This window comes from Cnephaeus nilssonii, assembly GCF_951640355.1.
Source record: "Cnephaeus nilssonii genome assembly, chromosome: X".
Taxonomy (NCBI): Eukaryota; Metazoa; Chordata; class Mammalia; order Chiroptera; family Vespertilionidae; genus Cnephaeus; species Cnephaeus nilssonii.
Genome location: NC_137071.1, coordinates 28,175,841 through 28,202,465, shown reverse-complemented (window position 1 = coordinate 28,202,465; position 26,625 = coordinate 28,175,841). Strand labels below are relative to the sequence as shown.

The 26,625-nt window shown below is 36.6% G+C and overlaps 1 protein-coding gene across 3 annotated transcripts in view; it reads right to left on the bottom strand.

Moving 5' to 3' along the window:
• Window positions 1–26,625, bottom strand: part of POF1B (POF1B actin binding protein) — a gene marked incomplete at its 3' end in the record, with an annotated part of 84,644 nt that overhangs the window by 11,744 nt on the left and 46,275 nt on the right. For all 3 annotated transcript variants that reach the window (XM_079764299.1, XM_079764300.1, XM_079764298.1), the window contains 9 exons: window positions 26,248–26,378; window positions 22,621–22,648; window positions 20,939–21,013; window positions 6,817–6,909; window positions 5,875–5,988; window positions 4,892–5,044; window positions 4,418–4,537; window positions 2,993–3,121; window positions 2,083–2,165 (listed from right to left, as the gene is read on the bottom strand). In XM_079764299.1, the coding sequence (XP_079620425.1) occupies window positions 2,083–2,165; window positions 2,993–3,121; window positions 4,418–4,537; window positions 4,892–5,044; window positions 5,875–5,988; window positions 6,817–6,909; window positions 20,939–21,013; window positions 22,621–22,648; window positions 26,248–26,378 (926 nt within the window). The remainder of the gene's footprint in view (window positions 1–2,082; window positions 2,166–2,992; window positions 3,122–4,417; window positions 4,538–4,891; window positions 5,045–5,874; window positions 5,989–6,816; window positions 6,910–20,938; window positions 21,014–22,620; window positions 22,649–26,247; window positions 26,379–26,625) is intronic.

Below are 26,625 nucleotides of genomic sequence, written 5' to 3'. Positions count from 1 at the left end.
CCAAAGAAGATATACAAATGACCAGTAAGCACATGAAAAATATTAAACAACATTAATTATTAGAGAAATAAAGCTCAAAATCACAATGAAATACCACTTCTCACTCCTTAGGATGGCTATAATTTAAGAGACGGACAATAAGAGTTTGGGAAGATAGAGAGAAATTGGAGTCCTCATATCCTGGTGGGAATGTAAAATGGCACAGCTACTTTGTAAAACAGTTTAGCAGTTCTTCAGAAAGTAAACATAGTTACCAAGTGACCCAGCATTTTCACTCCTAGGTATATACTAAAAAAGAAAAAATGAGCATATATGTCCACACAAATTTGTAATAGCCCCCAATTTTCAACAGCCCAAATGTCCATAAATTGATAAGTGGATAAATAAAATGTATATTCATTAGATGGGATATTATTTAGTAACAAAAAGCAATGAAGTACAAACACATGATAAAATATGGTTGAACCTGGAAACATTATGCAAAGTGAAAGAATCCATTCACAAAATACCAGATTTTGTATCATTCCATTTATATGAAATATCCAAAATAAACTTTTGCTGAAACTATCTATATATATAAAACCCTAATATGCAAATAGACTGAACGGCAGAACAACCAAACAACCAGTCACTATGGTGTGCTCTGACCACCAGGGGGCATTGCAGAACATGGTGGGCTTCGGCAGCAGGCAGCAGAGTGTGAAACATGGTGGGCGTTGGCCACGGCAGGATGGTGGAGCAGGTGAGTGGGGGCACCAGACCAAGGCGGGGCACAGGTCGCTGTCATCAGGGTGAGTCTCTGGTGATTACTGAAAATTCTTTGCTCCCATGTGCCATGGTCCTGCCCGGCACTTGTACCTGTTGCTGGCGCCAGTCCCACTTGTACCTGCTGCTGGCACCCAGCGCTGGCCCCAATCACTTGGCACCGTCAGCAGGTGCAAGTGGCAGCTGCTGGCCCCAATCACCCCTCAGGGCTTCTCCACCTCCCCCTGCTCCTGAGGGGCGATTGGGCTGGCAGCCGCCTCTCGCACCCACTGCTGGTGCCAGCCCCACTCGCACTCACTGCCAGTGCCTGGCGCTGGTTTCAATTGCTTGGCGGCTGCCAGCCCCAATCTCCCCTGAGGGCATCTCCACCTCCCCCTGCTCCTGAGGGGTAATTGGGGCACGAGCCACCACTCGCATCCACTGCAGGCACTGGTCCCAATCGCTCTGTGCTATCAGCAGGTGAGAGCAGGGCCAGTGCCATCAGCACATAGGAGTGGTGGCTGTGGGAGCAGGGCTGCCGGCAGAGAGGGAACCAGGGGCCACGGCAGGAGGGGGCATGGAGGATGGGCCGAGGCCTGCCCCTGTGCCCACCGCAGTCTTGCGGCCCACAGTTCCTTTCAAGGTGCATGAATTCATGCACTGGGCCCCCAGTTTATTCAAAAAAGATCAGTTTCTATTTGGTAATGCTAAATTGTTGGGATGTATGCTATGGTCATATTGCTACTATGAAGGAAGACACTGCCTAAGAATGACATCTACACAAGAAAGAGCACAGCCAAGAGACAGAGAAAGCTTTCTAAAAATGTATTTTCAACACAAGAATCTATGTAAACACCAAGCAATACCAATTAAATGAATTAACTAACTCCCAGTTTAAGTTGGGTTTCTGGCATGTGCAACTGAAAGTCTTGACTCATATAGTTTGTTAAACAACCAATTATTTTCTTTTCACTCCCATTGTACTTAATATATTGTAAATACAGGAAAGGTGTTCTACAGAATTTTATTGACTATATTAGTGATATCGTTTTGTGAATATTTACTCTTTAGTAGAATTACTGGCCTGCAGGAGACACAAAACTCTGTCTAGGGATATAGAGATAGATAGATTAGATAGATAGGTAAATTATAGATAGATAGATAGATAGATAGATAGATAGATAGATAGATGATAGATAGATAGATAGATAGATAGATAGATAGATAGATAGATAATAGAGATAGGGATATGCATATATAATTTATATATAAATTATAATGCTATAACTTGGATTATAAATAACCAAAGTCATATTAAATTTCATTAAAATACATTACTTTTTAGTAGTAATTGTAGTCCTTCCACCACTGGAGGATTGGTTATGCGATGAATATATCTCTTGTCTCAACTTCGAGAGTTCCTTACAAATAAAAGGTAGTATAATCATTTGAAAACAGTAGAAACATGAGGTAAGAAGTATGCTCGATCATTTAACAAGGTTACTAAGAATAATTACTTGTTTTTCTTCCTTGTTAACTTTTAGGTGAAATGTTTTAATCCCATTCGTTGAATACTACAGATTCTTGCTTCATGGTACCCAATAAGGTACATTATCTGTCCATGTAGCAATCCACTAACTGGTAGAGGATTTCTATATTTGAGGGATAACATGAGATTGAATGGACATAGTTCTCAAGATGATGTGAAATTTTTTGCCCTAAAATGCTTGACAAGTATAGTCACAAGAGAAAGTACTGAAACCTTGATATGGAAGCAGGTATTGTTTTCTAACAGAAAGTAAATCACTGAACGTTACTACAAGTACCATTTGTTCAATAACAACAATACATTAGCCACCATTTTTGGTAGTTCCTTCCTTTGGTACTGATTTTATAACAGATCCTGGCTATATGCTACAGATACAGATAAAAATATAACACAGTCCCTTGCTGAAGCAACTAATAATCTAGTAAGGAGCTCACAGTCTTATTGGGAGTTTTACTGCTAACAAGATAATAAAATCAATGTCTTAATATTAAATGCACAATGGCACTTATTTGTGCTTCAATTCTAGCTTTCATTGAATTATTTCTCCTGAAATATGAATTTTCTACCTCTTTGCACTCACATTCTACTTCATTAATAAAGTGAGTCTTAGAAATGTGTCCTTCTCTAATGCATGGGAAGTATTTATCCTACAGGACTGAGTTGCATTGTTCCTCTGTACCCTATCTCTTCCTTTCTTACCTCTGACTGACGCTTTATAAGGGAATCCTTCTCTTCCAGCAAGCTTGTCAGTTCATGAATCTTGAATTGGAAATCACTGCAACTTCCTTCTCTTCTTGAAACATCTTTTTGATACTGATTTAATTGAGTCTAATAATTTAAAAAGAAATAAGAATGATTATAATTCTCATTTACAAAATAGGTAACTGAGTTCTAGAGAGGTTAAGTGACATAAAATCATATAGCTAGCTATGAAATGAAGAGCTTTATGAATATAAAATATGAATTAAAATGCAAATTAGAAATTTCTCGTCTTTTTAAAAGTGCCTTTAAATTTAGGGCTAGGCATTATGTAAGTAGCATTTTTTTAGGCTACAATTATTAAAATAAAGCTTTAGATTCCTTCAAATTCCAATTAAGGAAAACTCAAAAATAATAGTGAATATTACATCATTATCTGCAATTCACAAAATATTCCTCCTGCATGACTTATCTCAATTCTCACAGCAGCCCTGTGAAATAAGTATTATTATAATATTTATTTACAAAACAGAGATATGAGATCCAGAGAGGTTAAATGACACAGTTATACAGCTAATAAGAAACATAGCTGCAATTAACTCTAATACAGATCTTCTGACTCCAAATCCTGCCTGTTTTCCTCTTTAGTATATTATGTCTGCATAGATGGCTATTAGGTTGAAGTGTTATTAGTAATGCTGAGATGAAAAAGAAACTAGTGGAGGAAATTTGCTAGAGAAATCATTAGACTTTTGAACAAATTATATTTTGTTTCATTTTGATTTTTGGTCAGGATTGTACAGTGATATTTGAAGAGAAAGACCTGTGGTCAGTTTTTTTATTAAAATATTTAAGTATATTTAGCTACATTTAGGAATCACTAAATTAAGAGTTAGTCAACTTGACCTAAAATTACAAGATAAGGTCATGTATACTTATTCTCATAAATATCATCATAATTTTATGCCAGTTACACGTACATAATTCAACACTGCTTTTATGTTTGTGCTTAACAAGGGTCTTGCTATGTATTGTTACTCAAAGTGAAGTGAGGATTTTTATGAATCCCACTGTGGCTTTGCTAGATAATCTCAAATTTGTTCTTGCCTGCATAAGCATGCTGTAGGCAAGCTCACAAAGTGTCCTGTCTTCCTGCTATCAAATAAAAAATAGATAAAAATTAAAAACAAAAAGCCTAAACTTAATATATTTTTTTATTTCCTAGAGAAGATTAAGCTAAATTAGAGAACAATTTAGCAATGTTCTATACACAGTGATATGTATTTAAACAAAAGATTCTATGGCATATTCTTAAAACTCTACCTTCACTTGATTTTTCCTTGTAGCTTTCAATGTGAAACCATCATTATCTCATTAGAAATGTTGTGTTGACCTGTGAATTTATGCAATGTAGCATCAACTTACCCTTAGCTTACAGATCTCTCTATCTTTCTCCATTCTTAAGTTTTTTACCATTTCCATGTAATGGTTGCCAATCTCATCCATTTTAGCCTGTAGCATAGGGCCTGTGCATGTCTCAGAAACCTACACAAGACAACATAATTTTCTGTAATTGGATTGTTCTGAAGGAAATAGATATTATATTACAAGGTTTATTACATGAAAATCACATGATTAAGTGAAAAATTGAAATGAGAGCATTTTTTAAGAATTGCATTATACAGCCCAAATGGCAGTGAGATAAGACCTAACTGCACACAAGAACATCAGAAAGCAGTCCATGTATTTTCTCAAAATTAATAGGATTATATATATATATTAGTATATAATATACACAATATAATTACAAATATATATATAATATATATGTTTGCCAATGCTAAGATCACAATAGTATAACTAAGGTAATAACATATATTTAGAACAAAGTTTTAATACCTGAATTCTAAGATTTTTATTCTCTTGTTCTAAATTATGTTTACAGTATTCCAGTTCTTTTAATCTATATTCTATGTCTGATAGTGTATGTCGAAGAGAGAGATTGCTTTCTTCCAATGCTTGGCATTTTGAAGTTGAGTCTTGAAGTCCTTGCTGTAAAGAAGATACAAGTAAATAAGACAAATGGTTTCTACTTTGGGGGAAAGAGTGCTCTTTTAGTTGATTAATTCTATTAAATAAAGCAAATATTTTTCCATGTCTAGTTTTCTTAAATATTGGTCCTTAAATTGTAAGTTAAATCAGCCATGTAAAATACTAGATTATTGCCCTTATTCTGACTTACCTGTCTTGAGTGAGAAGGAATCAAGACTAGATGAAATTTCATTGTACCAATTTAGCAATCTGACACTTGCTACTCTTTGACAGTACTATACCTGCCAACTAGTAGACACCAAAAATAACCATATGCCTAATTATTTATGTGACAAATGGAAGCTGAACAAAAAATTTGGGACTGTCATGGGAGTAAAGATTAGGAAGGGATTAGCCTTAGAGACTCCTTACAATTTCCTAGGAATCAACTCTGCTCAGACATCTGGAAAACACTTCTAGAGTTGACTCTTTCTTTTATTCATTGAACAAACACATGTTAAGATATAAAAAAACCCACATGTTTTTAATGACACGTTTGTAGATTAAATCAATGAGTGAACTTGGATTTTCAATATTTATGCAGTTCTTGTCACCCACCAGCATAGGTAAATGTGGACTGTATAAACTTTATATCTAAAATACATACAGTTATCTTTTTCCGAGAGGCTTTTAGTCATTAGAATTAGCCAAATCTATTCAATCCTTATAGGAACAAATTATTCCATCAGATTTTAATTGTGTCTGGATTGACCTCATAACTCCAATGTGCCAGTAATTATGCATACGAAAAGGCTTCAATCTAGTTTATCATCAAAAAAATGTCAATTTACCAGCTGCTGACGGTTATTTGCTCTCACTGATGCCAAGAGATCTTCATATTCTTTTATTTGAGTTTCTTTGAAAACCAAGTCCTTTTCAAGTCTTAACTTGTCATTTTCCAGCGACTAAAACAAAATTATGTGTTATAATCTAGAATTACAAAAACTTTTCCAAGTTACATAATACAAAGACTTATTTACATTGCAGGTTTAAATAAATACTTTTCATTTGTAGTTGCTTAATAAACAGAATTCTTAAGAGTTAAGCAAAATATAGATACAAAATTATTGAAACTTTAAAAACCTGCATATTGAAGGAGACAACTTGATGGATTGGATAATTCAAAGTGCAAGGAAACAGAAACTTCTGAATGATTTTAATGTTTTGCCTTAATCTAAAAAGAATTCTTATTAATCCTAGCAGGTGGTGAATTTTCAAAGTAAAGTTTAAATGTTTTCCTCGGAACCCAGAAACAAAAAATTCCATTCCAAAGTCCTCAAGCAGTTATTCATTGTATGAAAAGCATTGTGAATGTATCTAGCTGATGGCACCAAGAACACAAATTAAAATAGAAAAGGCTAAATGCTTGGAAAAATAAGTTTTCAAGTATTCAAAGAAATTCATAGTATGCTTTATTATTACAGAAAATGGGGAAATTCCCATTCAATGAGTCAGTTTATTCTAATTTTACAAGCTACTCCCTGGCTTTAAGCAGTAAATTACTTTAGTGGTAAACTAATTAATAAGTGCATTCCCAACTTTCTTCCTTTTTAGTGGGGCAATTCTTTTCTCCTCTCAGACTCAGTTAAGTGTTTCCAGAAAATAACTACTTTTGGATAAGTATAATGTTGTGTTCTACTAAATTTTAAAAGGTAGACTGAGTGCCTTGATTTCTAAGTTAGGAAGGTAGGAACTAGAAAAACTTCGGAAAGAAAAATAAAAATAAATGTTACTGTCAAGTCATTTTGAAGATGTCCAAGCTCCTCCCGTATGTTACTGAATGTGGACAGCACTAGCCGGAGTGATTTATCAGACATACCCCTCATCTGGAGGAAGAAAACAATAATTTATTTTTACTAGCATTTAAAAATAAGCAATATCAGTGATAGTGATCCTAGTTTTCTTTTCTTATAAGCAAACTTATTAACAGTTTTATTGTTGATATGGCAATATTGTTAATAACATGCATAAATAATTCAAGCAAGTCTCCTGAAGCAATCATAGCTATGTAATTAGAACAGGGTCTATTATTTTTTTCCATGATGAAGTATCACCCTTTTCATAAGACAGAAATTTATCAGAAAATTCTCAAATTTACTTTTATTCTTTATTTAAAGATTTGAAAAGATTAGGCAAGTCAACCTTCAAATAATAAAATAACACCTTCCTAAGTGTGCTGCCAAATGCATGGATTTTGTCTAAGATGAGAAGAAAATAATGCTAGTTAAGTTTAACCTTAAAGTATAGAAACATCTCAAATTTTAAAGAAGTTGTAGAAAAGCCCCTTTACTAGGAGAAATTACTTTCTTCAAAGGAAAAAAATGTTTAATGAAATTGTCATTTCTGGAAAGATGACATAGAAATACTTTTCCCTATTTTTTCCTGCTAAGTATAACTAAAGCCCTGGCAATTATGTACAAAAAGACCCTAAAAAAGAGAAAAGAAAGACGTCTACTTAGGAACATTGGGACCTGAAGAATGATACAGAAATGAGTTCCTGGGTTTTCTTCTTGCTTCATACATCACAGATTGGTTTTGTGAAAATCAATAACCCAGAAACACAAATGGGTACAAATAACAAAAGTCCCTAGAAAAGTCTGTTCTCTGTAGCCAACGGACCATGAAAAGGGCAGCCTAGTGAGGTGAAGAACTTTTAAATAATAATAACTCTACTCCAGCTAAATGCCATAGAAAAAAACCTACAACTCTACTCCTACCCAAACCATCAAAAGCCAGGAAAGAAACCTACACTTTCCCCCTCACCAGGCCTTAAAAAGGTGCAACACCAGATTGGTGTGAGAAAAGGTAGGGTGGAAAGATGGAACTTTCATCCCCACTGGGCAAAAATGAGATCATAAGCACTGTGGTATCAATTAAGACTATGCAAGGAACCTAGGCTCTCACCTTATTCAGCAGTAATGAGATACTGCTCCACTTCCTTACTAGGGTGATGTATGAGGATGCTTAGTAGAGAGTAAGGAAATGATACCACTTAACTTGCAGTGTCAGTGGAAGCCAAGTGGTAACAGTGATGAGGTACTCCTTCCTACCTATACCAGGTCCTAAAAAGGTGGGTGCCTAGTATAGGGTCACAATTCTTACCCCTGCTCTGGAGGAACAAGAAGCAATTTTCCTGATCAGTGTCAACAAAGACTAAGTGGGAAACTTGGACTTCCACCCCCAACTGGCAGTAACAGACAGTACCCTCACTTCCCCTGTTGTTTCCATATCAGAGGAAGGCTGCTACTACAGAAGATTTGAATAAGATCCAAAGATAACATAATACCAAAATGTCCAAGTTTAAATTTTAAACAATCACTCATCATGCCAAGAATCAGGAAAATCTTAAGTTGATAAGAAAAAATGTAACAGATGTCAACATCAAGATAATAGAAATGTTAGAATTGTCTAAAAAGAATTTGAAAGCAAACATCATAACAATGCTTCAACAAGAAATTACAAGCTTAACACAAATTAAAAAATAGAAAGACTCAGCAATAATATAAAAAACATTTAGAAAAGAAATAGAAAATATAAATAATAAATGAATGGAAATTTTAGAATTGAAAAGCTCAGTAACTAAAAAATAAAAACCTCAGTGGATGGACTGAAAATAAAGGGAAGTACAGAGCAAAGAATCAGCAAACTTGAAGGTAGAAAGTACTGAATCTGAACATCATAGAGAAAATAGATTTTAAAAAATTTGAATAAAGCCTCAGAGACCTGTTGGAGTATAAAACATATCTGATATTCATGTCATCAAAGTCCTAGAAAGAAAGAAGAAAGAGTGGAGCTGAAAATATATTTGAAGAAATAATGACTGAAAACTGCCCCAAATTAACAAAAGCCAGAAACATACATATTAAAGAAGCTGAGAAAAGTCCAAATACAATAAATCCAAAGAAACCCATGCCCATGGAGGCCACGGGGGCATAGGCTACCAAGGAGATAAAACTGAACCTCACGTCACCCTGCTTGGCCCCGGAGGATGGCTGGTTAGCCAGAGATGGGTAAGATTCCTCAAGGAAGGAACCACCTAAGACAGGCACAGTCGCAGAGGGGCCATCAGGAGAGAATTTGGGGATCAACAGAGGTGGGGCACAGACCCTCACCCCCCCAACATTGCAGGGGCCTGAATCCTAGCCCCTTCTGAGGGAGGTCTCCTGCCCCCATGGCTGCTTCGTGCTTCCCATGCCCAGCTGAGATCAGGACCCAGGTGACCGACAGAGACTTGGCTGACAGCAGCTGCCCTCTCACACCAACAAGAATTGTTTGAGTTGTCTTGTACCCATGGTGTGGGGAATTGGGTTTATGATATCTAAATCCAGCCTACCACCAGGAATGCTCAGGACCTACTCAAGAAGGCAAATAATCCCTTCCACCAATATTTACAGGGTAAAACAAGATTATTGTTAGAGTAATAAATTTGACAGTAAAACAGTAGTCAAGTTTTCAGGCAAATTTAAATTGGCTAGTTGAAACAAGCGAATATTCTAGAAAAATTAATTGTACTGGATAAAAAGGTGTTCCTAAAGTGTCAACTAAAATTTTTATTGGTACTTCATCTCATGATAAAATTGTGCACCATATAATGAACCTAAAACAGTAATATTATGGTGCAAAAAAATTAAAATTTAAAAGCCATCAAGACTACATTATAAAATTTTCAAAAGCCTCCTAACATTTAAATCAAAAGAGGAGGGGATAGTGGAGGAATATCATGTAAGGAAAAATATCCTGTAAGTAAATTACATCTAGAAAATTAATACCTTGGAAAATTAATTGTAAGGCTAAAAGCAAGACACCCATGAAAAACACACAAGGTGACAAAACAAGCCAGAGGAAAATCATTTGGGCAAAAATTGAAAAAGGATCCCCAGTCAAATTTATAGAAAATATTCCTTTATTAACTTTTGGTCGAGAATATGTTTGTATATTTTCAGAAAACAACTCCGAGACCATGTGGATTCCAGCAAGAGAGGAATCGACAGGACTACTCCAGCCATGAAGACAGAAGAGAAGCAGTCCAGAGACGGAAGACGCTGATGTGGCCTTCCCATACTAGCAGTTAGCAGCTGCGCATCAATGCAGATTGCCCAGGACCAAACCAGACAGAGTCGGACCTGCATTACCACCATTTGTCCACCATCCAGAACTGAAATGTCAGTGCTGACATGTACACATAAGAAACTGTTGGACATTGAAATTGGGTCTCAAAAGAACTGTTGGCCCAGAAAGAAACTCACTACACACTGATTCATTTGCCTGTCACCATAACCATTATTGCTTGTCTCATTTTCGGTTCTTATAAGTGTATTTCTAATAGCACATGATCTCACTCATCTAGGGGAAATAATGAACAACATAGACTGATGAACAAGAACAGACCCAGAAACAAGGAGGCACGGATCAGACTGTCGGGCCTCTGGGGGAGGTTAGGGAAGGGTGGGGGTAAAGGGGGAGATCAACCAAAGGACTTGTGTGCAGGCATATGAGCCTAACCGGCGGTTAAGGACAACAGAGGGGTGGGGGCATGTGTGGGGAGGGGTGTGGGATGGGAATGGGGGGACGAGGACAAATATGTGATACCTTAATCAATAAAGAAATTAAAAAAAAAAGAAACCCATGCCCAGATAAATTGGTCAGATTTCTTAAAACTAAAGATAAACTTAAAATCTTGAAAGCTATATAATTTTATTAATCAATGTCACCCCAATAAAATATATTGAAAAAAAAAATAAAAGTATATATCATAATTTGTGGGACACAGCTAAAGCCTTAATGATAGGATATTTATAGCACTAAATGCTTGCAGGAGGGAAATGAGTGAGGGGTAAAGGGGGTCAAATATATGGTGAGGGAAGATGATTTGACTTTGGGTGGTGGGCACACAGTATAATATATACATTTGTGTCATAGAGAGCTACACCTGAAACCTATATGATCCTATTAACCAATGTCACCCCAATATTTTTTTTAAAAAAGAACATAAGAAAGGTCTCAAATCAATAACTTAACTTCCTATATAAGATATTGGATATAAAAGAGCAAAATAAAGCAAAAGCAAGCAAAGGAAGTAAATAATACAGACAAGAGCAAAAATCGATTGAAGCATAAATAGGAAAATAGTAGAAGAGATGAAAAAACTAAAACCTAGTTATTTGGGGGGGAAATCAATAAGCATGATAAACCTCCAGCAAGACTAACAATGAAAAAAGGGAAAAGAGACAAATTACTAGTATCAGAAATTAAATAAGGGATAGTAATACAGACCCTGCAGACATCAAGAGGATAATAAGGGAATACTGTGAACAACTATAATAATATAAATTCGACAATTTAGATGAAATAGACTATTTCCTTGACAATCATAAGTTACCACAACTAAACCAATATGAAATAGATCATTTGAATAGACCTATAACTATTAAGGCATTGAATTTAGAGTTTTAAAAACTCCTGCCAAACAAATATTCAGGTCCAGATATTTTCACTGAAGAATTCTACCAAATGTTTGAAAAAAGAGAGAACCCAGAAATCAACCCAAACCATTATGTTCAATTAATATTTGACAAAGGAGGCAAGAGCATACAATGGGGTCAAGAGAGTCTCTTCAATAAATGGTGTCGGGAAAATTGGACAGATACATGCAAAAAAAAAAAAATGAAACCAAACCACCAACTTACACCATACACAAGAATAACCTCAAAATGAATAAAATACTTAAATGTAAGTCATGAAACAATAAAAATCTTAGAAGCACGGAAAAAGATGGCGACCGGCAGGAAGGTAGGGAGAGAGAGAGTGTGAGTGAGGAACCCATAGAGGAGAGTGTAGATGTGTGTGGTGTGTGTGTGTGTATGAGATAGGGTCAGTTAGATTCTGCAGGTCTTCCAAGGGGCTCCCGAACAGGGCAGCCCTAGACGGCGGAGCCCCGCGCACAAAGCGGACACTTCTCGGCGGCTGGTGCGGACGCAGAGACCACACCATCTTGAGAAACAGAGCTGCCTGAGACTCGGATCCTGGCTTCTGACACAAACCAGGACCCTGCAGCCACTGGGGACAGAGAACTGCTATCACAGCTTCAGACAAACAAACAACAAGAATCCAGACTTCCCGGCAGATTTCCGTGAGTCAAAGAGCCTATCCCCCTCCTCGCAGGCGCTGATAGCGCCATAGTAACTGATAGACCCGCCCCTCCCCCAAGCTGCTGAGCGCCCACAGGCGCGCGGAAAGCGCCATAGTAACTGATAGACGCGCCCAAGCTGCTCACAGGCGCGCGCACAGACAGCGCCATAGTAACTGATAGACCCGCCCCTGGCCCAAGCTGCTGAGCTCTGCGCAGGGACACGCTCCCTCTTAGGGAATTTGGAGCGCTCGCGCACGGGACAGAAGCAGCTCCCCGTCGGGGAAATCTGTCAGTGCGCACAGAGGGCTCCCCTTCGGGGAATTTGGGGGAATTTGGCTCGCGGGTCACAGCTCCCCCTTCGGAGATTCTTAAGAGCGTGCACAGAGGGGCTTCCCTTTGGGGAATTTGGCGCGCAGGACGGACTCCGCCCCCCTTCTGGGACTTTGGGAGAGTGCATTGAGCTGGCTCACCTTCAGGTTTTTAAGAATGTGCGCTCTAGCCGGTTTGGCTCAGTAGAGAGAGCACACACAGGACGCAGCTCCACTTCAGGGAATTTGGCACGCCGGACACAGCTGCCTGGGATCCCTGACTCACAGCGCATTCACACTAAGAGCCAGCGACCCCAATTGTTGGTGCGTGCACACACAGGGACCCTGATTCTCAACGAGAAACCGCACAAGGCAACAGAGACTTTGACACTCGAGTCTTGGTGCAGGCACAGGGAAACTCTGACTCCTGGCACATGCTAAGGATCTTATTCTTGGCACATACCAACAGTGTGGTGCAGACAGGGCCCCTGATTCTAAATGTGCACACGAGACCACACGGAACACTGGGGACACTGATCCTGGGCAAGTCTGGTTCCCACCAACCAAAGACAGCCACACATCCTAGTGTCAGAGCACTTCAGTGAAACTAGGGTGGAGCGAAGTCCCCACAGCACACGGCCCAGGTCCACGCAAACAGAAGCTTGAGCTTTCTGGTAATAGCCAGAATGGGGAAACGAAATAACTCACAGAGGAAAGAAAATGTGGAGTCGCCAAGAAAGGAAATTAGTGAAAATGAAGCTTGCAACATGACCGAAAAGGAGTTCAGAGTAATGGTCATGGAATTTATACATCGGATGGATGAGAAAATCAACAACTTATGCAAGAATCAGGAAGAAATGAAAAGTGATATAGCTACAATCAAAAACACCATGGAAAGTTTCAACAGTAGATTACAAGAAGCAGAGGACCGAATTAGTGAGTTAGAAGATCAGGTACAGAAACAAGCTCAAGCTGAACAGCAATTGGAGAAAAAAATTAAAAAGCAGGAGGAAAGCCTAAGGGAGCTTTGGGACAACATGAAACGAAGTAACATGCGTATAATAGGGCTGCCAGAAGGACAAGAAGAGCAGCAGGGATTAGAAAATCTATTTGAAGAAATAATGACAGAAAACTTCCCGGATATGGGAAAGATAAAAGTTACGCAAGTAAAGAGAGTCCCAAGCAGGATCAACCCCAAAAGACCCACACCAAGACATGTCATAATTTCAATGGCAAATATAAATGATAAAGAGAGAATCCTAAAGGCGGCAAGAGAGAGACAGAGAGTTACCTACAAAGGAACACCCATCAGATTGTCAAATGATTACTCTTCAGAAACACAACAAGCTAGAAGTGAATGGAAGGAGGTATACAAAGTGTTGCAAAGCAAAGGACTGAATCCAAGAATACTATATCCAGCAAGACTATCAATCAAAATTGAAGGGGAAATCAGGAGCTTTGCAGACAAAAAAAGCCTCAGGGAGTTTATCACCACCAAACCAGCAATGCAAGAATTGCTAAAGGGAATACTGTAAAAAGAAGAAATAAACAGGTAAGAAGGAATACAGACACAAAAATAGATATGACTGCAAACAAATACCTTTCAGTAATAACTTTAAATGTAAACGGACTAAATGCTCCAATCAAAAGACATCGAGTAGCTGAATGGATAAAAAAACACGACCCATATATATGCTGTCTACAAGAGACCCACCTCAGAACAAGAGACTCACACAGATTGAAAGTGAAGGGATGGAAAAATATCTTTCAGGCAAATGGAAATGAAAAAAAAGCTGGGGTAGCAATACTTATATCTGACAAAATAGACCTCAAAGTAAATGCCATAACAAGAGATAAGGAAGGCCACTTCATAATACTAAAGGGAGAAATCCAACAAGAAGAAATAATTCTGGTAAACATATACGCTCCCAATATAGGAGCACCCAAATACATAAAAAAACTCCTGGAGGATATCAAGGGAGAGATTAATAGCAACACAATCATAGTAGGAGACTTTAATACCCCACTATCACCACTGGACAAATCCTCTAAACAAAAAATCAGCAAAGAAACAGCAATCCTAAATGACTCACTAGACCAGATGGAATTAATTGACATCTTCAGAACATTTCACCCCAAAGCCACAGAATATACATTCTTCTCAAGTGCACATGGGTCATTTTCAAAGATAGACCATATGCTGGGTCACAGGCAAAGTCTCTTCAAATTCAAGAAGATAGAAATTATATCAAGCATCTTCTCAGATCACAGTGGCATAAAACTGGAAATCAACTACAATAAATACAATCCAAAGAAATCAAACACATGGAGACTAAACAGCATGCTATTAAACAAGGACTGGGTCACCAGAGAGATCAAGGAAGAAATAAAAAACATCATGGCAACAAATGACAATGAAAACACAACAATCCAACATCCATGGGACACAGCGAAAGCAGTCTTGAGAGGGAAGTTCATAGCTCTACAGGCCTATTGCAAAAAACAAGAAACAATGGTAATAAATTACTTAACCCTACAACTCAAAGAGCTAGAAAAAGAGCAGCAAGAAAAGCCCAGTGTAAGCAGAAGGAAGGAAATAACAAAGATCAGAGCGGAGATAAATGACATAGAGACCAAAGAAACAATACATAAGATCAACAAAACCAAGAGCTGGTTCTTTGAAAGGATAAACAAGATTGATGGACCTCTAGCCAGGCTCACCAAGAAGCAAAGAGAGAGGACCCAAATAAACAAAATCAGAAATGAAAGAGGTGAAATAACAACAGACCCCGCTGAGATACAAAGGATTGTTACAAAATACTACGAACAACTCTATTCCAACAAACTGGACAATCTGGAGGAAATGGACATATTCCTAGAAAAATATAACCTTCCAAAAATCAATCAAGAAGAATCTAAACAGCTCAATAGGCCAATAACTATGGACGAAATTGAAGCAGTCATCAAAAAGCTTCCGGCAAACAAAAGCCCGGGGCCTGATGGCTTCACAGGAGAGTTTTACCAAACATTCAAGGAAGAACTAAAACCTATCCTCCTCAGACTATTCCAAAAAATTCAAGTGGAAGGAACACTTCCAAGCTCCTTCTATGAAGCCAGCATCACCCTAATACCAAAACCAGATAAAGACAACACAATGAAAGAGAATTACAGACCAATATCCCTCATGAACATAGATGCCAAAATCCTCAACAAAATTCTAGCAAATCGGCTCCAGCAGTACATCAGAAAGATCATACACCATGACCAAGTAGGATTTATCCCAGGAATGCAAGGATGGTACAATATCCGCAAATCAATAAACGTGATACATCACATAAACAAATTGAAAGATAAAAATCACATAGTCATATCAATTGATGCAGAAAAAGCATTTGACAAAATCCAACAGCCTTTCTTGATAAAAACTCTCAACAAGGTGGGAATAGATGGCTCATACCTCAACATAATAAAAGCTATATATGATAAACCCACAGCAAACATCATACTCAATGGACAAAAACTAAAAACATTTCCCCTAAGAACAGGAACAAGACAGGGATGCCCACTCTCACCACTCCTGTTTGACATAGTACTGGAAGTATTAGCCATTGCAATTAGACAAGAAGAAGAAATAAAAGGCATCCAAATTGGAAAAGAACAAGTAAAGCTGTCTTTATTTGCAGACGACATGATATTGTACATAAAAAATCCGAAAGACTCCGTCAAAAAACTAATAGACTTAATAAATGAATTCGGCAATGTAGCAGGATACAAAATTAATGCCAAGAAATCTATGGCCTTTCTATACACCAATAGTGAACTTACAGACAGAGAGACTAAAAAGGCAATCCCATTTACCATCGCACCAAAAAAATTAAGATACCTAGGAATAAACTTAACTAAGGAGGTAAAAGACCTATACACGGAAAACTACAGGACACTGAAAAAAGAGATAGAGGAAGACGTAAACAGATGGAAGAACATACCATGTTCATGGATTGGTAGAATCAACATCATTAAAATGTCCATACTACCCAAAGCAATCTATAGATTCAATGCACTCCCCATTAAAATACCAACGGCATATTTCACATACCTTGAAAGAACTCTCCAAAAATTCATCTGGAATAAAAAAAGACCCCGAATAGCCACAGCAATCCTGAGAAAGAAGAATAAAGTAGGAGGGATCTCAATACCAGATTTCAAGCTGTATTACAAAGCCACTGTTCTCAAAACAGCCTGGTACTGGCACAAGAACAGACATATAGATCAATGGAACAGAATAGAGAATCCAGATATTGACCCAAACCACTATGCTCAATTAATATTTGACAAAGGAGGCATGAACATACAATGGAATAAAGACAGTCTCTTCAATAAATGGTGTTGGGAAAATTGGACAGATACATGCAAAAAAATGAAGCTTGATCACCAACTTACGCCATACACAAAAATAAACTCAAAATGGATACAGGACTTAAACATAAGACGGGAAACCATAAAAATACTAGAGCAATCCACAGGCAGCAAAATGTCAGACATATGCCAAAAGAAATTCTTCACTGACACTGCCCCTAGGGCAATGGAAGCTAAAGAGAAAATTAACAAATGGGACTACATCAAAATAAAAAGCTTTTTCACAGCAAAAGAAACCATCAACAAAACAACAAGAAGGCCCACTGCATGGGAGAACATATTTGCAAATGGCATCACTGATCAAGGTTTAATCTCCAACATCTACAGGCAGCTTATACAACTTAATAAAAGGAAGATAAATGATCCAATAAAAAAATGGGCAACAGACCTAAATAGAATCTTTTCAAAAGAAGATAGAAGGAAGGCCAAGAGACACATGAAAACATGCTCAACGTCACTAATTATCCGAGAGATGCAAATCAAAACAACAATGCGGTACCATCTCACACCTGTCAGAATGGCTATCATCAACAAATCAACAAACGACAAGTGTTGGCGAGGATGTGGAGAAAAAGGAACCCTCGTGCACTGCTGGTGGGATTGCAGACTGGTGCAGCCACTGTGGAGAAGAATATGGAGTTTCCTCAAAAAACTGAAAATGGAACTCCCATTTGACCCAGTAATCCCACTCCTGGGAATATATCCGAAGAAACTAGAAACACCAATTAGAAAGGATATATGCACCCCTATGTTCATAGCAGCGCAATTCACCATAGCTAAGATTTGGAAACAGCCTAGGTGCCCGTCAGCAGATGACTGGATCAGAAAACTGTGGTACATCTACACAATGGAATACTATGCTGCCATAAAAAAGAAGGAATTCTCATCATTTGCAGCAACCTGGGAGGAATTGGAGAACATTATGTTAAGTGAAATAAGTCAGTCAATGAAAGAAAAATACCACATGATCTCACTCATTTATGGATAATAAAGAACATTATAAACTTGAACAAAAAGATAGATACAGAGACAGTAAAGCATCAAACAGACTGTCAAATTACAAGGGGAAGGTTAGGGAGAGGTGGGGGAGATAAGAGATCAATCAAAGGACTTGTATGCATGCATATAAGCATAACCAATGGATGCAAAACTCTGGGGGGTGGGGGCATATATGGGAGTGGGGTGTGGGGAGGGCAATGGTAAGATATGTACACATATAATACCTTAATAAAAAAATTGAAAAAAAAAATCTTAGAAGCAGCCATGGGCAGCAAAATCTCAGACATCTCTCATAGCAATATGTTTACTGATACATTTCCTAGGACCTAAGGCAAAGGAAACTAAAGAGAAAATAAACAAATCGGACTACATCAAAATAAAAAAGAGAGCCACTGCATGGGAGAATATATTTGCCAATGACATATCTGATATAAGGAGCTAATTTCCAAAATATATAAGGAACTCATACAACTTTAAAAAAGGAAAACAACCAATCCAATAAAAAATCGGCAAAGGATCTAAATAGACTCTTCTCCAAAGTGGGCATACAGAAGTCCAAGAGACATATGAAAAAATAATGCTCAAAGTCACTAATCACCCGGGAGATGCAAATTAAAACAACAATGAGGTATCACCCCACACCTGTCAGAATGGCTATCATCAACAAATCAACAAATGACAAGTATTGGCAAGGATGTGGAGAAAAGAAAACCCTAGTACACTGCTGGTGGGAATGCTGACTGGTGCAGCCACTGTGGAAAACAGTATGGAGCTTCCTCAAAAAATTAAAAATGGAACTGCCATTTGACCCAGTGATCCCTATCCTAGGAATATATTCTAAGAAACTCAAAACACCAATCAGAAAGAATATATGCACCACTATATTGATAGCAACACAATTTACCATAGCTAAGATTTGGAAACAGCCTAAGTCCCCATCAGCAGATGAGTGGATTAGAAAACTGTGGTACATGTACACAATGGAATACTATGCTGCTATAAAAAAGAAGGAACTCTTACCATTCACAACAACATGGGTGGATGTGGAGAGCATTATGCTAAGTGAAATAAGCCAGGCAGAGAAAAATAAATATCACATGACCTCAGTCATTTGTGGAATATAATGAACAACATAAACTGATGAACAAAAATAGATTCAGAGACAGAGAAGCATGGAACAGACCCTCAATCCTCAGAGGGAAGGCAGGGGATGGGGAGGAGTAAGAGATCAACCAAAGGACTTGTATGCATGCATATAAGCTTAACTAATTGATACAGAGAGTAGGGGGTGAGGGCATGTGCTGGGGGGTGGGAGTGGCTGGGGAGAAGTCAATGGGGGAAAAAGGAGACATGTAACACTTTAATCAATAAAGAATAAAAAAAAGAAAGAATATATGCACCCCTATGCTCATAGTAGCACAATTTACAATAGCTAAGATTTGGAAACAGCCTAAGTGCCCATCAGCAGATGAGTGGATAAAAAAGCTGTGGCACATTTGGAATACTATGCAGCTGCAAAAAAGAAAGAATTCTTACCATTTGCAACAGCATGGATGGAACTGGAGGGTATTATGCTAAGTGATATAAGCCAGTCAAAGAAAGATAAGTGTTACATGATCTCACTCATATATGGAATCTAATAAACCAAATGAACTGATGATCAAAAATAGACCCAGAGTCATAGAAGCATGGAACAGACTAATGAATTTCAGAGGGAAGGTGGAGTTGGGGGGTGGGGAGTGATTTACTGGGGAACTTATATGCATAAATGGACACAGACAATAGAGTAGTTAAGGCCTGAGAGGGGCGGGTGTGGGGTGGAAGGGGTCAGTGGTAAAAACAAACAAATGGGACATCTGTAATACTTTCAACAATAAATTTAAAAAAATAAACAGAATAAAACTTGATACCAAGTCTATAACTATCTTCTAGAAAATAGAAAAGGAAGAACCCCTCCTCATTTCATTTTATGAAGCTAGTTTTATTATTATCCTGACGACAAAACTAACTGCATATGTGCAATACAGGAAAGGAATACTACAAACCAATGTCTCTCATAATCTTAGATGCAAAAATTCACAGAAGGGGTTTAGTTGTTTTTTGTGTTTTTTTTTTCAGAAATAGATCATGAATGCACTTTAGATGAGCATCCCACCTCCAGAGATAATATTAAGAATGTCTCCAAGATTCAGGTTCTGCAGAGCATATGTGTTCCCCATACCACTGTCTATTATACAGAATGTGTACCACTAAAAATAATATTTCGTTTAATTTTTACAAATATAATACCAGGTCCAAAATTTGGATAAACAAAAGTTTGAGACCAACTATCAAATTTAGATATTGTCTTCAGAACCCATTTTTGTAAACACATGTATTCTTTTTAGTCATAGTCCCACAGCACCTATCTTGGTCTCTCTCTCTCCCTTCATTGTATTGGAATTTACTACTCCAGTGGTCTCCAGCCTTCCACAATTTAAGAAAAGCACGGCACTTGCTTTTCCATCTCTCACTGGCAGGAGTAAGATGGGGAGGAGTAGAAAGCAGAATGGAGAAGAGGAGGGCAACAGATATAAGTCAGGTTTTGCTACAGCAGAGAGGAGAGACTAAAGGCATTCCACATTGAGGAGTAATACAGGATGGGGCAAAAGGTAAGTTTACAGTTGTTCGTATGGAAAATAATACAGTAATAAATAAATAAATAAATAAATAAATAAATAAATAATATAAGAATAAACTCTGTGTTTCACATACTCACAACTGTAAACCTACTTTTGCCTCACCCTGTATTTCTTGAATGCTTTCCTATATGTTAGTCATATTCTACTTGCATTTGTGATCTGATCAAAATATAATATAATCCTTTTAAAATCAAAATACAGTATAATCAATTCTTGTGAAAAAGGATTTTTATTCGAAAATTTCTGTTATTAATTAAGAGAACCATTCTAACCTAAAGGTTTGTTAGTGTTGTTCTCACACCCACTCTTGACACCATCTCACCTGCAAAATATAGCGAATTTGCTGTTTTGTAAACTCTGACAATCCTTTAGGAATCAAGGATTCAATGTCTTCTGACTGTAAGAAAAGAGAATCTTATCCATTGAACAGTTACACATTATTATTTTAATCTTAGGGTCAGCAGTCCACAGACTTGTGCATTGGGCTTATTTTTAGGGACATCAAAAACTTACTTCACTTTTCATGTAATAGTTGCTACAAATTTCATTTCTAGCCTTATCAGTTCTTACTTTTAAAAAATAGCCCTAGCCAGTTTTGCTCAGTGGATAGAGCATTGGCCTGCAGACTGAAGAGTCCCGGGTTCAATTTCGGTCAAAGGCACATGCCCGGGTTGTGGGCTCCATCCCCAGTGCGGGGGCGGAGGGTGCAGGAGGCAGCCGATCAATAATTCCCTCTCATCATTGATGTATCTATCTCTCCCTCTCCCTTCCTCTCTGATATCAATAAAAATATTTAAAAAAATAGATTATACTACACACACCATGGGAAGAACCCTCAATTTCAGGCACTTTAGGGAAAAGCTTTGGACAACCAAATGGTCCATTGTTATTTTTTCAAAAGAGCAATTTAAAAACAAGATGATGGCCCTGGTCTCAGTTGGTTGGAGCATTGTCCTGTACACCAAAAGTTCGCGGGTTCGATCCCTGGTTGGGGCACATATGGGACGCAACCAATCCATTTTTCTCTTTCATCTCTCTCTCTCTCTCTCTCTCTCTCTCTCGCTCTCGCTCTCGCTCTCACTCTCTCACACGCTCGCTCTCTCTCTCGCTCTCCCCCTTCCTCTCTCTCTCTCTCTCTCTCTCTCTCTCTCTCTCTCTCTCTCAAATCAGTAGAAACATATCTTAGGGTGAGGGATTAAAAAATAAAAAAAATTTAAAAAATCAGAATAAGAGGATGGCTTCTTAAATCCCATTAAACACTTTACTTCAGTACCTCTCTAAAACCTTCTGGAAGTTTTGTTGTGTGTTAGATATGACATTTTAGAGGGTAATTTTAAACAATGAAAATTTGGAGAAATAAAATAATATTAAGGGTTTATGAAAATTTACACAGAGCTGTGGTGATTTTTTAAAGATGACACTGCCACAGCAACAATGAGAATCTTGAGCTAATTTTAAGTGAGAGGCTGTATTAAAGTCAGTATTTTTAAAGGCAATTTAAAGCTAACTGAAAAAAAATGAAATAAATACAGTATATCAATAAATTGGAAACAAAGATAAAAATTAGCACAAAGGAGGCCATTGTGCTTTGTTACATTGAAATCTATTCGTTCTCTATTTTATGATTTATTCTATTAAAAGTAATTATTAACAAAATTTGCATATATAATAGAAGTAATATTTGAAAAAATGCTTTGAGCTGCTATTTGTCATATAACATACAAGGTTTCAAAGTACATTAAAACTGAATTTGCTCTTTATTTAGTTAATGTAGATTTTAGTTTTATAAAGCAGAGAATATGTGGTCAATTAAATTTTAAATATTCTGATAAGCAAAGACAAATTAAATCATAAAGTGACAGCTGATAAAACATTTTTGTGTGAATTATTTAAGATTATTGCTTTGACAGCCATTACAAAGATATAAATGGCTATTTCATGTTAAAAGAAAAATTATCATTATTTCTTGTTCCATATTTGATGTTTAACTCTTTTTACACTTACCTCATCTGTGGACTCAAAGTCTTGTTTGCTGCAAGAATGAAAAAAAAGATGGACAACCTTAGGGAAATATATACACTGATCATACATAAATGCTAATATTTTAATTACTTTATCTCACTTTTCAATATATCATAATAGTACCAGTTCAATTTATAGTCCAAATAATTTTTTTTAAATAACTGAAATGTCACTTCACAAATGTAAAGATAATTTTCTTGTAACTAGCTAATCTGTTAAAAATAAACAATACCCAAAACAAACCAATAGAATATGCAGAATTGGTTACTACCATCATTAACACCAGTCTGTTTGAGTCTGGATGTTGAAGTCCTCGGTGCTTGGCAATAAATACTGCCTGAATGAATAAATAATGATAATAGTTGTTCTCTATTTATACCTCCCCTTTCTCTTTGTATTGCTCCTTTTTAATGCTGATTCCAGTGATTTCAAGTTTTATCAAAATCCAGACTTGCAAAACAAGATTGAGAAATTTATTCAATATACACTACAGTATAAATGGCAGAGACAAAGTTTAAAGGGTATTTGAATATTTTCATAGGGACAGACCTTAAGCAGCATGACCAAAATTTTATAATTAAAATTATTATATTTTAATATATTAAAATTAATATATTAAAATTAAAATTTTATATTACAATTACTCACATTAGCTTATGAGTAATATATTGCTAATTGAAATAAATGGGTCACTCATTGGGCAAAACCTCTTACATGCGTTTAGAAAAATATGCAAGCTAATGTGGAGAAGAACTGAAGATTCCATTTCCCAAGACATGACTGCATATGTGCAATCATATGCATGTATGTATACATGTATGCATGTGGTATTTCCTTTGTTGCCTTCCAAAATAGAAATTGTGGGGAGGCCATAGCCAAACAAAATGAAGTATCTTCTACTTATTTAATGTTTTACTAAAATAATCACATGCATATATTGGAAGGTAAAACAAGTTAAAATATGAATCACAATGCAGTTTTAGTAGTCTTGCACTACTGATAACTGGAATCACCACTTTATTAAAATTGCAATTCCAATGCCGAACTAGTACACAGGTCTCTAGTCCCTTACTTTTTTCTACAAATAAGAAAATAATACAAAGAAATAAAGCAAGAAACACTGGAATATTAAACAGTAACCAGAATGGTTTCATGAAACAGCTTTCCTTAATTTTGACCCTGGAGCCCACTCCTTGCTGAATTGTAATTTGGAAAGAAAAGTGGAGACAAAAGGGGAGGGAGGGAGAAAGGAAAAAGAGCAGAGCAGGGAGGTGGAAAGGTCACTGTGGATTACATCTCTATTCAGCACTGGGAGTTGGTGTCTAGAATTACACTGCGGGAGGTGGGGGGGGGGGGATAGAGTGGCACTCACTTTATACCATCTCATCTCCTAGGTAGAAAGAAATGTAACATGGAAAAATAAACAAAACAAAAAAAGAGAGAGAGAGAGAGAGAGAGAAAGGAAGAAAAGAGGGAAAGAACGAAGAGAAAGAAACTGACAACCTTATGACAAACAGAAACATATAAACACCTCTCCATCCTGGAGAGTTTACTAATATTGCGGATGCTAGCTTTCAATTTGGTTTTTGTTATTTTTAGCTACTCTAGGAATTAAATTAAAAGTTTTGCAGTCTTTAATTACACATTTAGGTCATCCATGTATATTTATGAAAGTTCTTTAAAGACCTCAGATTAAAATTTACCTGGATGATTATTATGAAATAACTGAACTTTCCTTGTCTAGCTACTTCTTCTACTTATATTTAGTATGAGACTAATAAATTTAGAATATATTGAACTCTAATTCTGTAAATCTTTATTTAGTAGAGACTTTGTCAAGGCCACATGCTCTGAACTCTTTTGGGGCAATACAAAACACAAGTATTATCTTGTACTTTATACAAACATAATTGTTTCAAGGCAAAATTTGCACAACATAAAATTGGTCTAAATTCTGTGACATTTGAAATTTGATGATTCAAATTTTTTATAATTTCTTAAAATTGTCAGCAATATTTTAAACATTTTGGAATACATACCTAGTATTGAAAAGTTAAGTGATTTGCCCAAAGAGAAAGGCTCTCAGAGTATAGGTACTAGCCCCAGATTTTGCCACTTTGGTAGCCCTAGGTCAGCGATTTTCAATCTTTTTAATCTCATTGCACACATAAACTAATTACTAAAATTCTGTGGCACACCAAAAATATATATTCTATTTTCTGCCATTCCGACAAAAATATCGGTATAATTTTGATTCATTCACACTGGATGGCTACTGTTGTGTTGATTGTTGTCATTTTTAATTATTTTATTCTTTATTGATTAAGGTATTACATATGTGTTTATTTGACAATATAAGGGAAAGAGGTCAGTGCTCCTGACTAAACAGTCGGTATTGCATGTTTTGAAAATTCTTGCGGCATACTGGTTGAAAATGCTGCTCCAGGTCAAATGCTTCTCAAACTTGAGAATGTATCAGAATCCTCTGGGGTGCTTGTTGCTGGGCACTACCCTCAGAGTTTCTCATTCTGTAGGTCTGTTTCCAAGCTCTCACATGATGCAGATGCTGCTTGTAAGTATATGTCTTGCATCATTTATTGCTTATAAGAAATCTATGCGATAAGAATTATTTATTATAACTCCTATTTTACCAATGAAGAAACCAAGAAACAGAGAGGTTAAACATATTACCTGTTATTACACATCTAATATGTAACAAAAGCTGGGATGTGAGTTCAACCTATGAACTCTGGATCTAGAACCAGGGTACTTAAGATTATGTCTCTATATGCTCTTGATTTGATAATGTGATGCTTTGATACAAACATTCACAGGACATTATTAATGTACAGAAGAGGAGCACCAAAACCAAAATGAATATCTAAGGAAGACTTTGTAGAAAAGCTAAGTCATAATTTATAGCTAAAGAGTACTCAAAATGTTTTAATTCATCTCAAGCACTTAGAAGGTATGTGACCTTAAGTCAACAACTTTCTCTCTTTGAGTCTTCATTTGAAACTTTCTAGGGTAACTGTGTCAATTAGATAATATTTAAAAAGCACAGAGTGTAGTACATAGTAGACAATAAATAATTAACTACTCAGAGTGAGGGGGAAGGTTTTAAGGTATGTGACTTATACAAATGGATGAATCTGTGAAACAGTAGTTTGGGTAATCAGAGAATGTGCTGATTAGTATAAACAGTAATGAACACATAGCTTTGAAGATGGGAATCATGTGCTAGCAATAGGATCGGATCTTGTACCATCAATGTAATATCTTAAAATAAGTTATAAGTTTATCATGCATTTTTTGAGCTGCTTGCCCAAGATGCTGCATTTGCCATCAAAATACAAAGAACGTATATAGAATTTTTTACTCATCCTAGAAGGGCTTATGTGATCTCTTTGATGATTTTCATAAAGTAAATTAACTCTTAAAATGAAACATTTGCTATATCTGCATATATAATTGTGCTGTTTCTCCATTAAAAGCACTAGAGTTTTGCTGTGGACCTAAAAAGGCTCTAAAATAGTCTGTTAAAAATACTAGAGTATTATAAATGTTTGATTAGGTACATTATCAAGGCAAATAGTATATTAACCATACCTTCCTCCAATTCTCTGCAAATGTTCTAACAGGCAGTGATATAGATCTGCATTTTTGCGGTTTAGATCAGCAAGTAACTCTCCAAAATATTTGGGATCCAATTTTTCAGGGCCATCGTCCTGAATTATCACCTGAAGAAAACATCAACCTCAATTATAAACAATATTAAGTATTTCTAAATTCACAGATGTTTTGATATGAAATGAAAAACATGAAATAACTATTAATACAAGTAACTAATTACGAAGTCATCTCATGAATCAAGCCACAATTTTTTTGCACTGGGGTATACATTTTTCAATATAGGATGAATTTAAAGTAAAGCAACATTGTGATAACATTTTAAATTTCATTTCATACAAGTCTAAGTGACCTAAT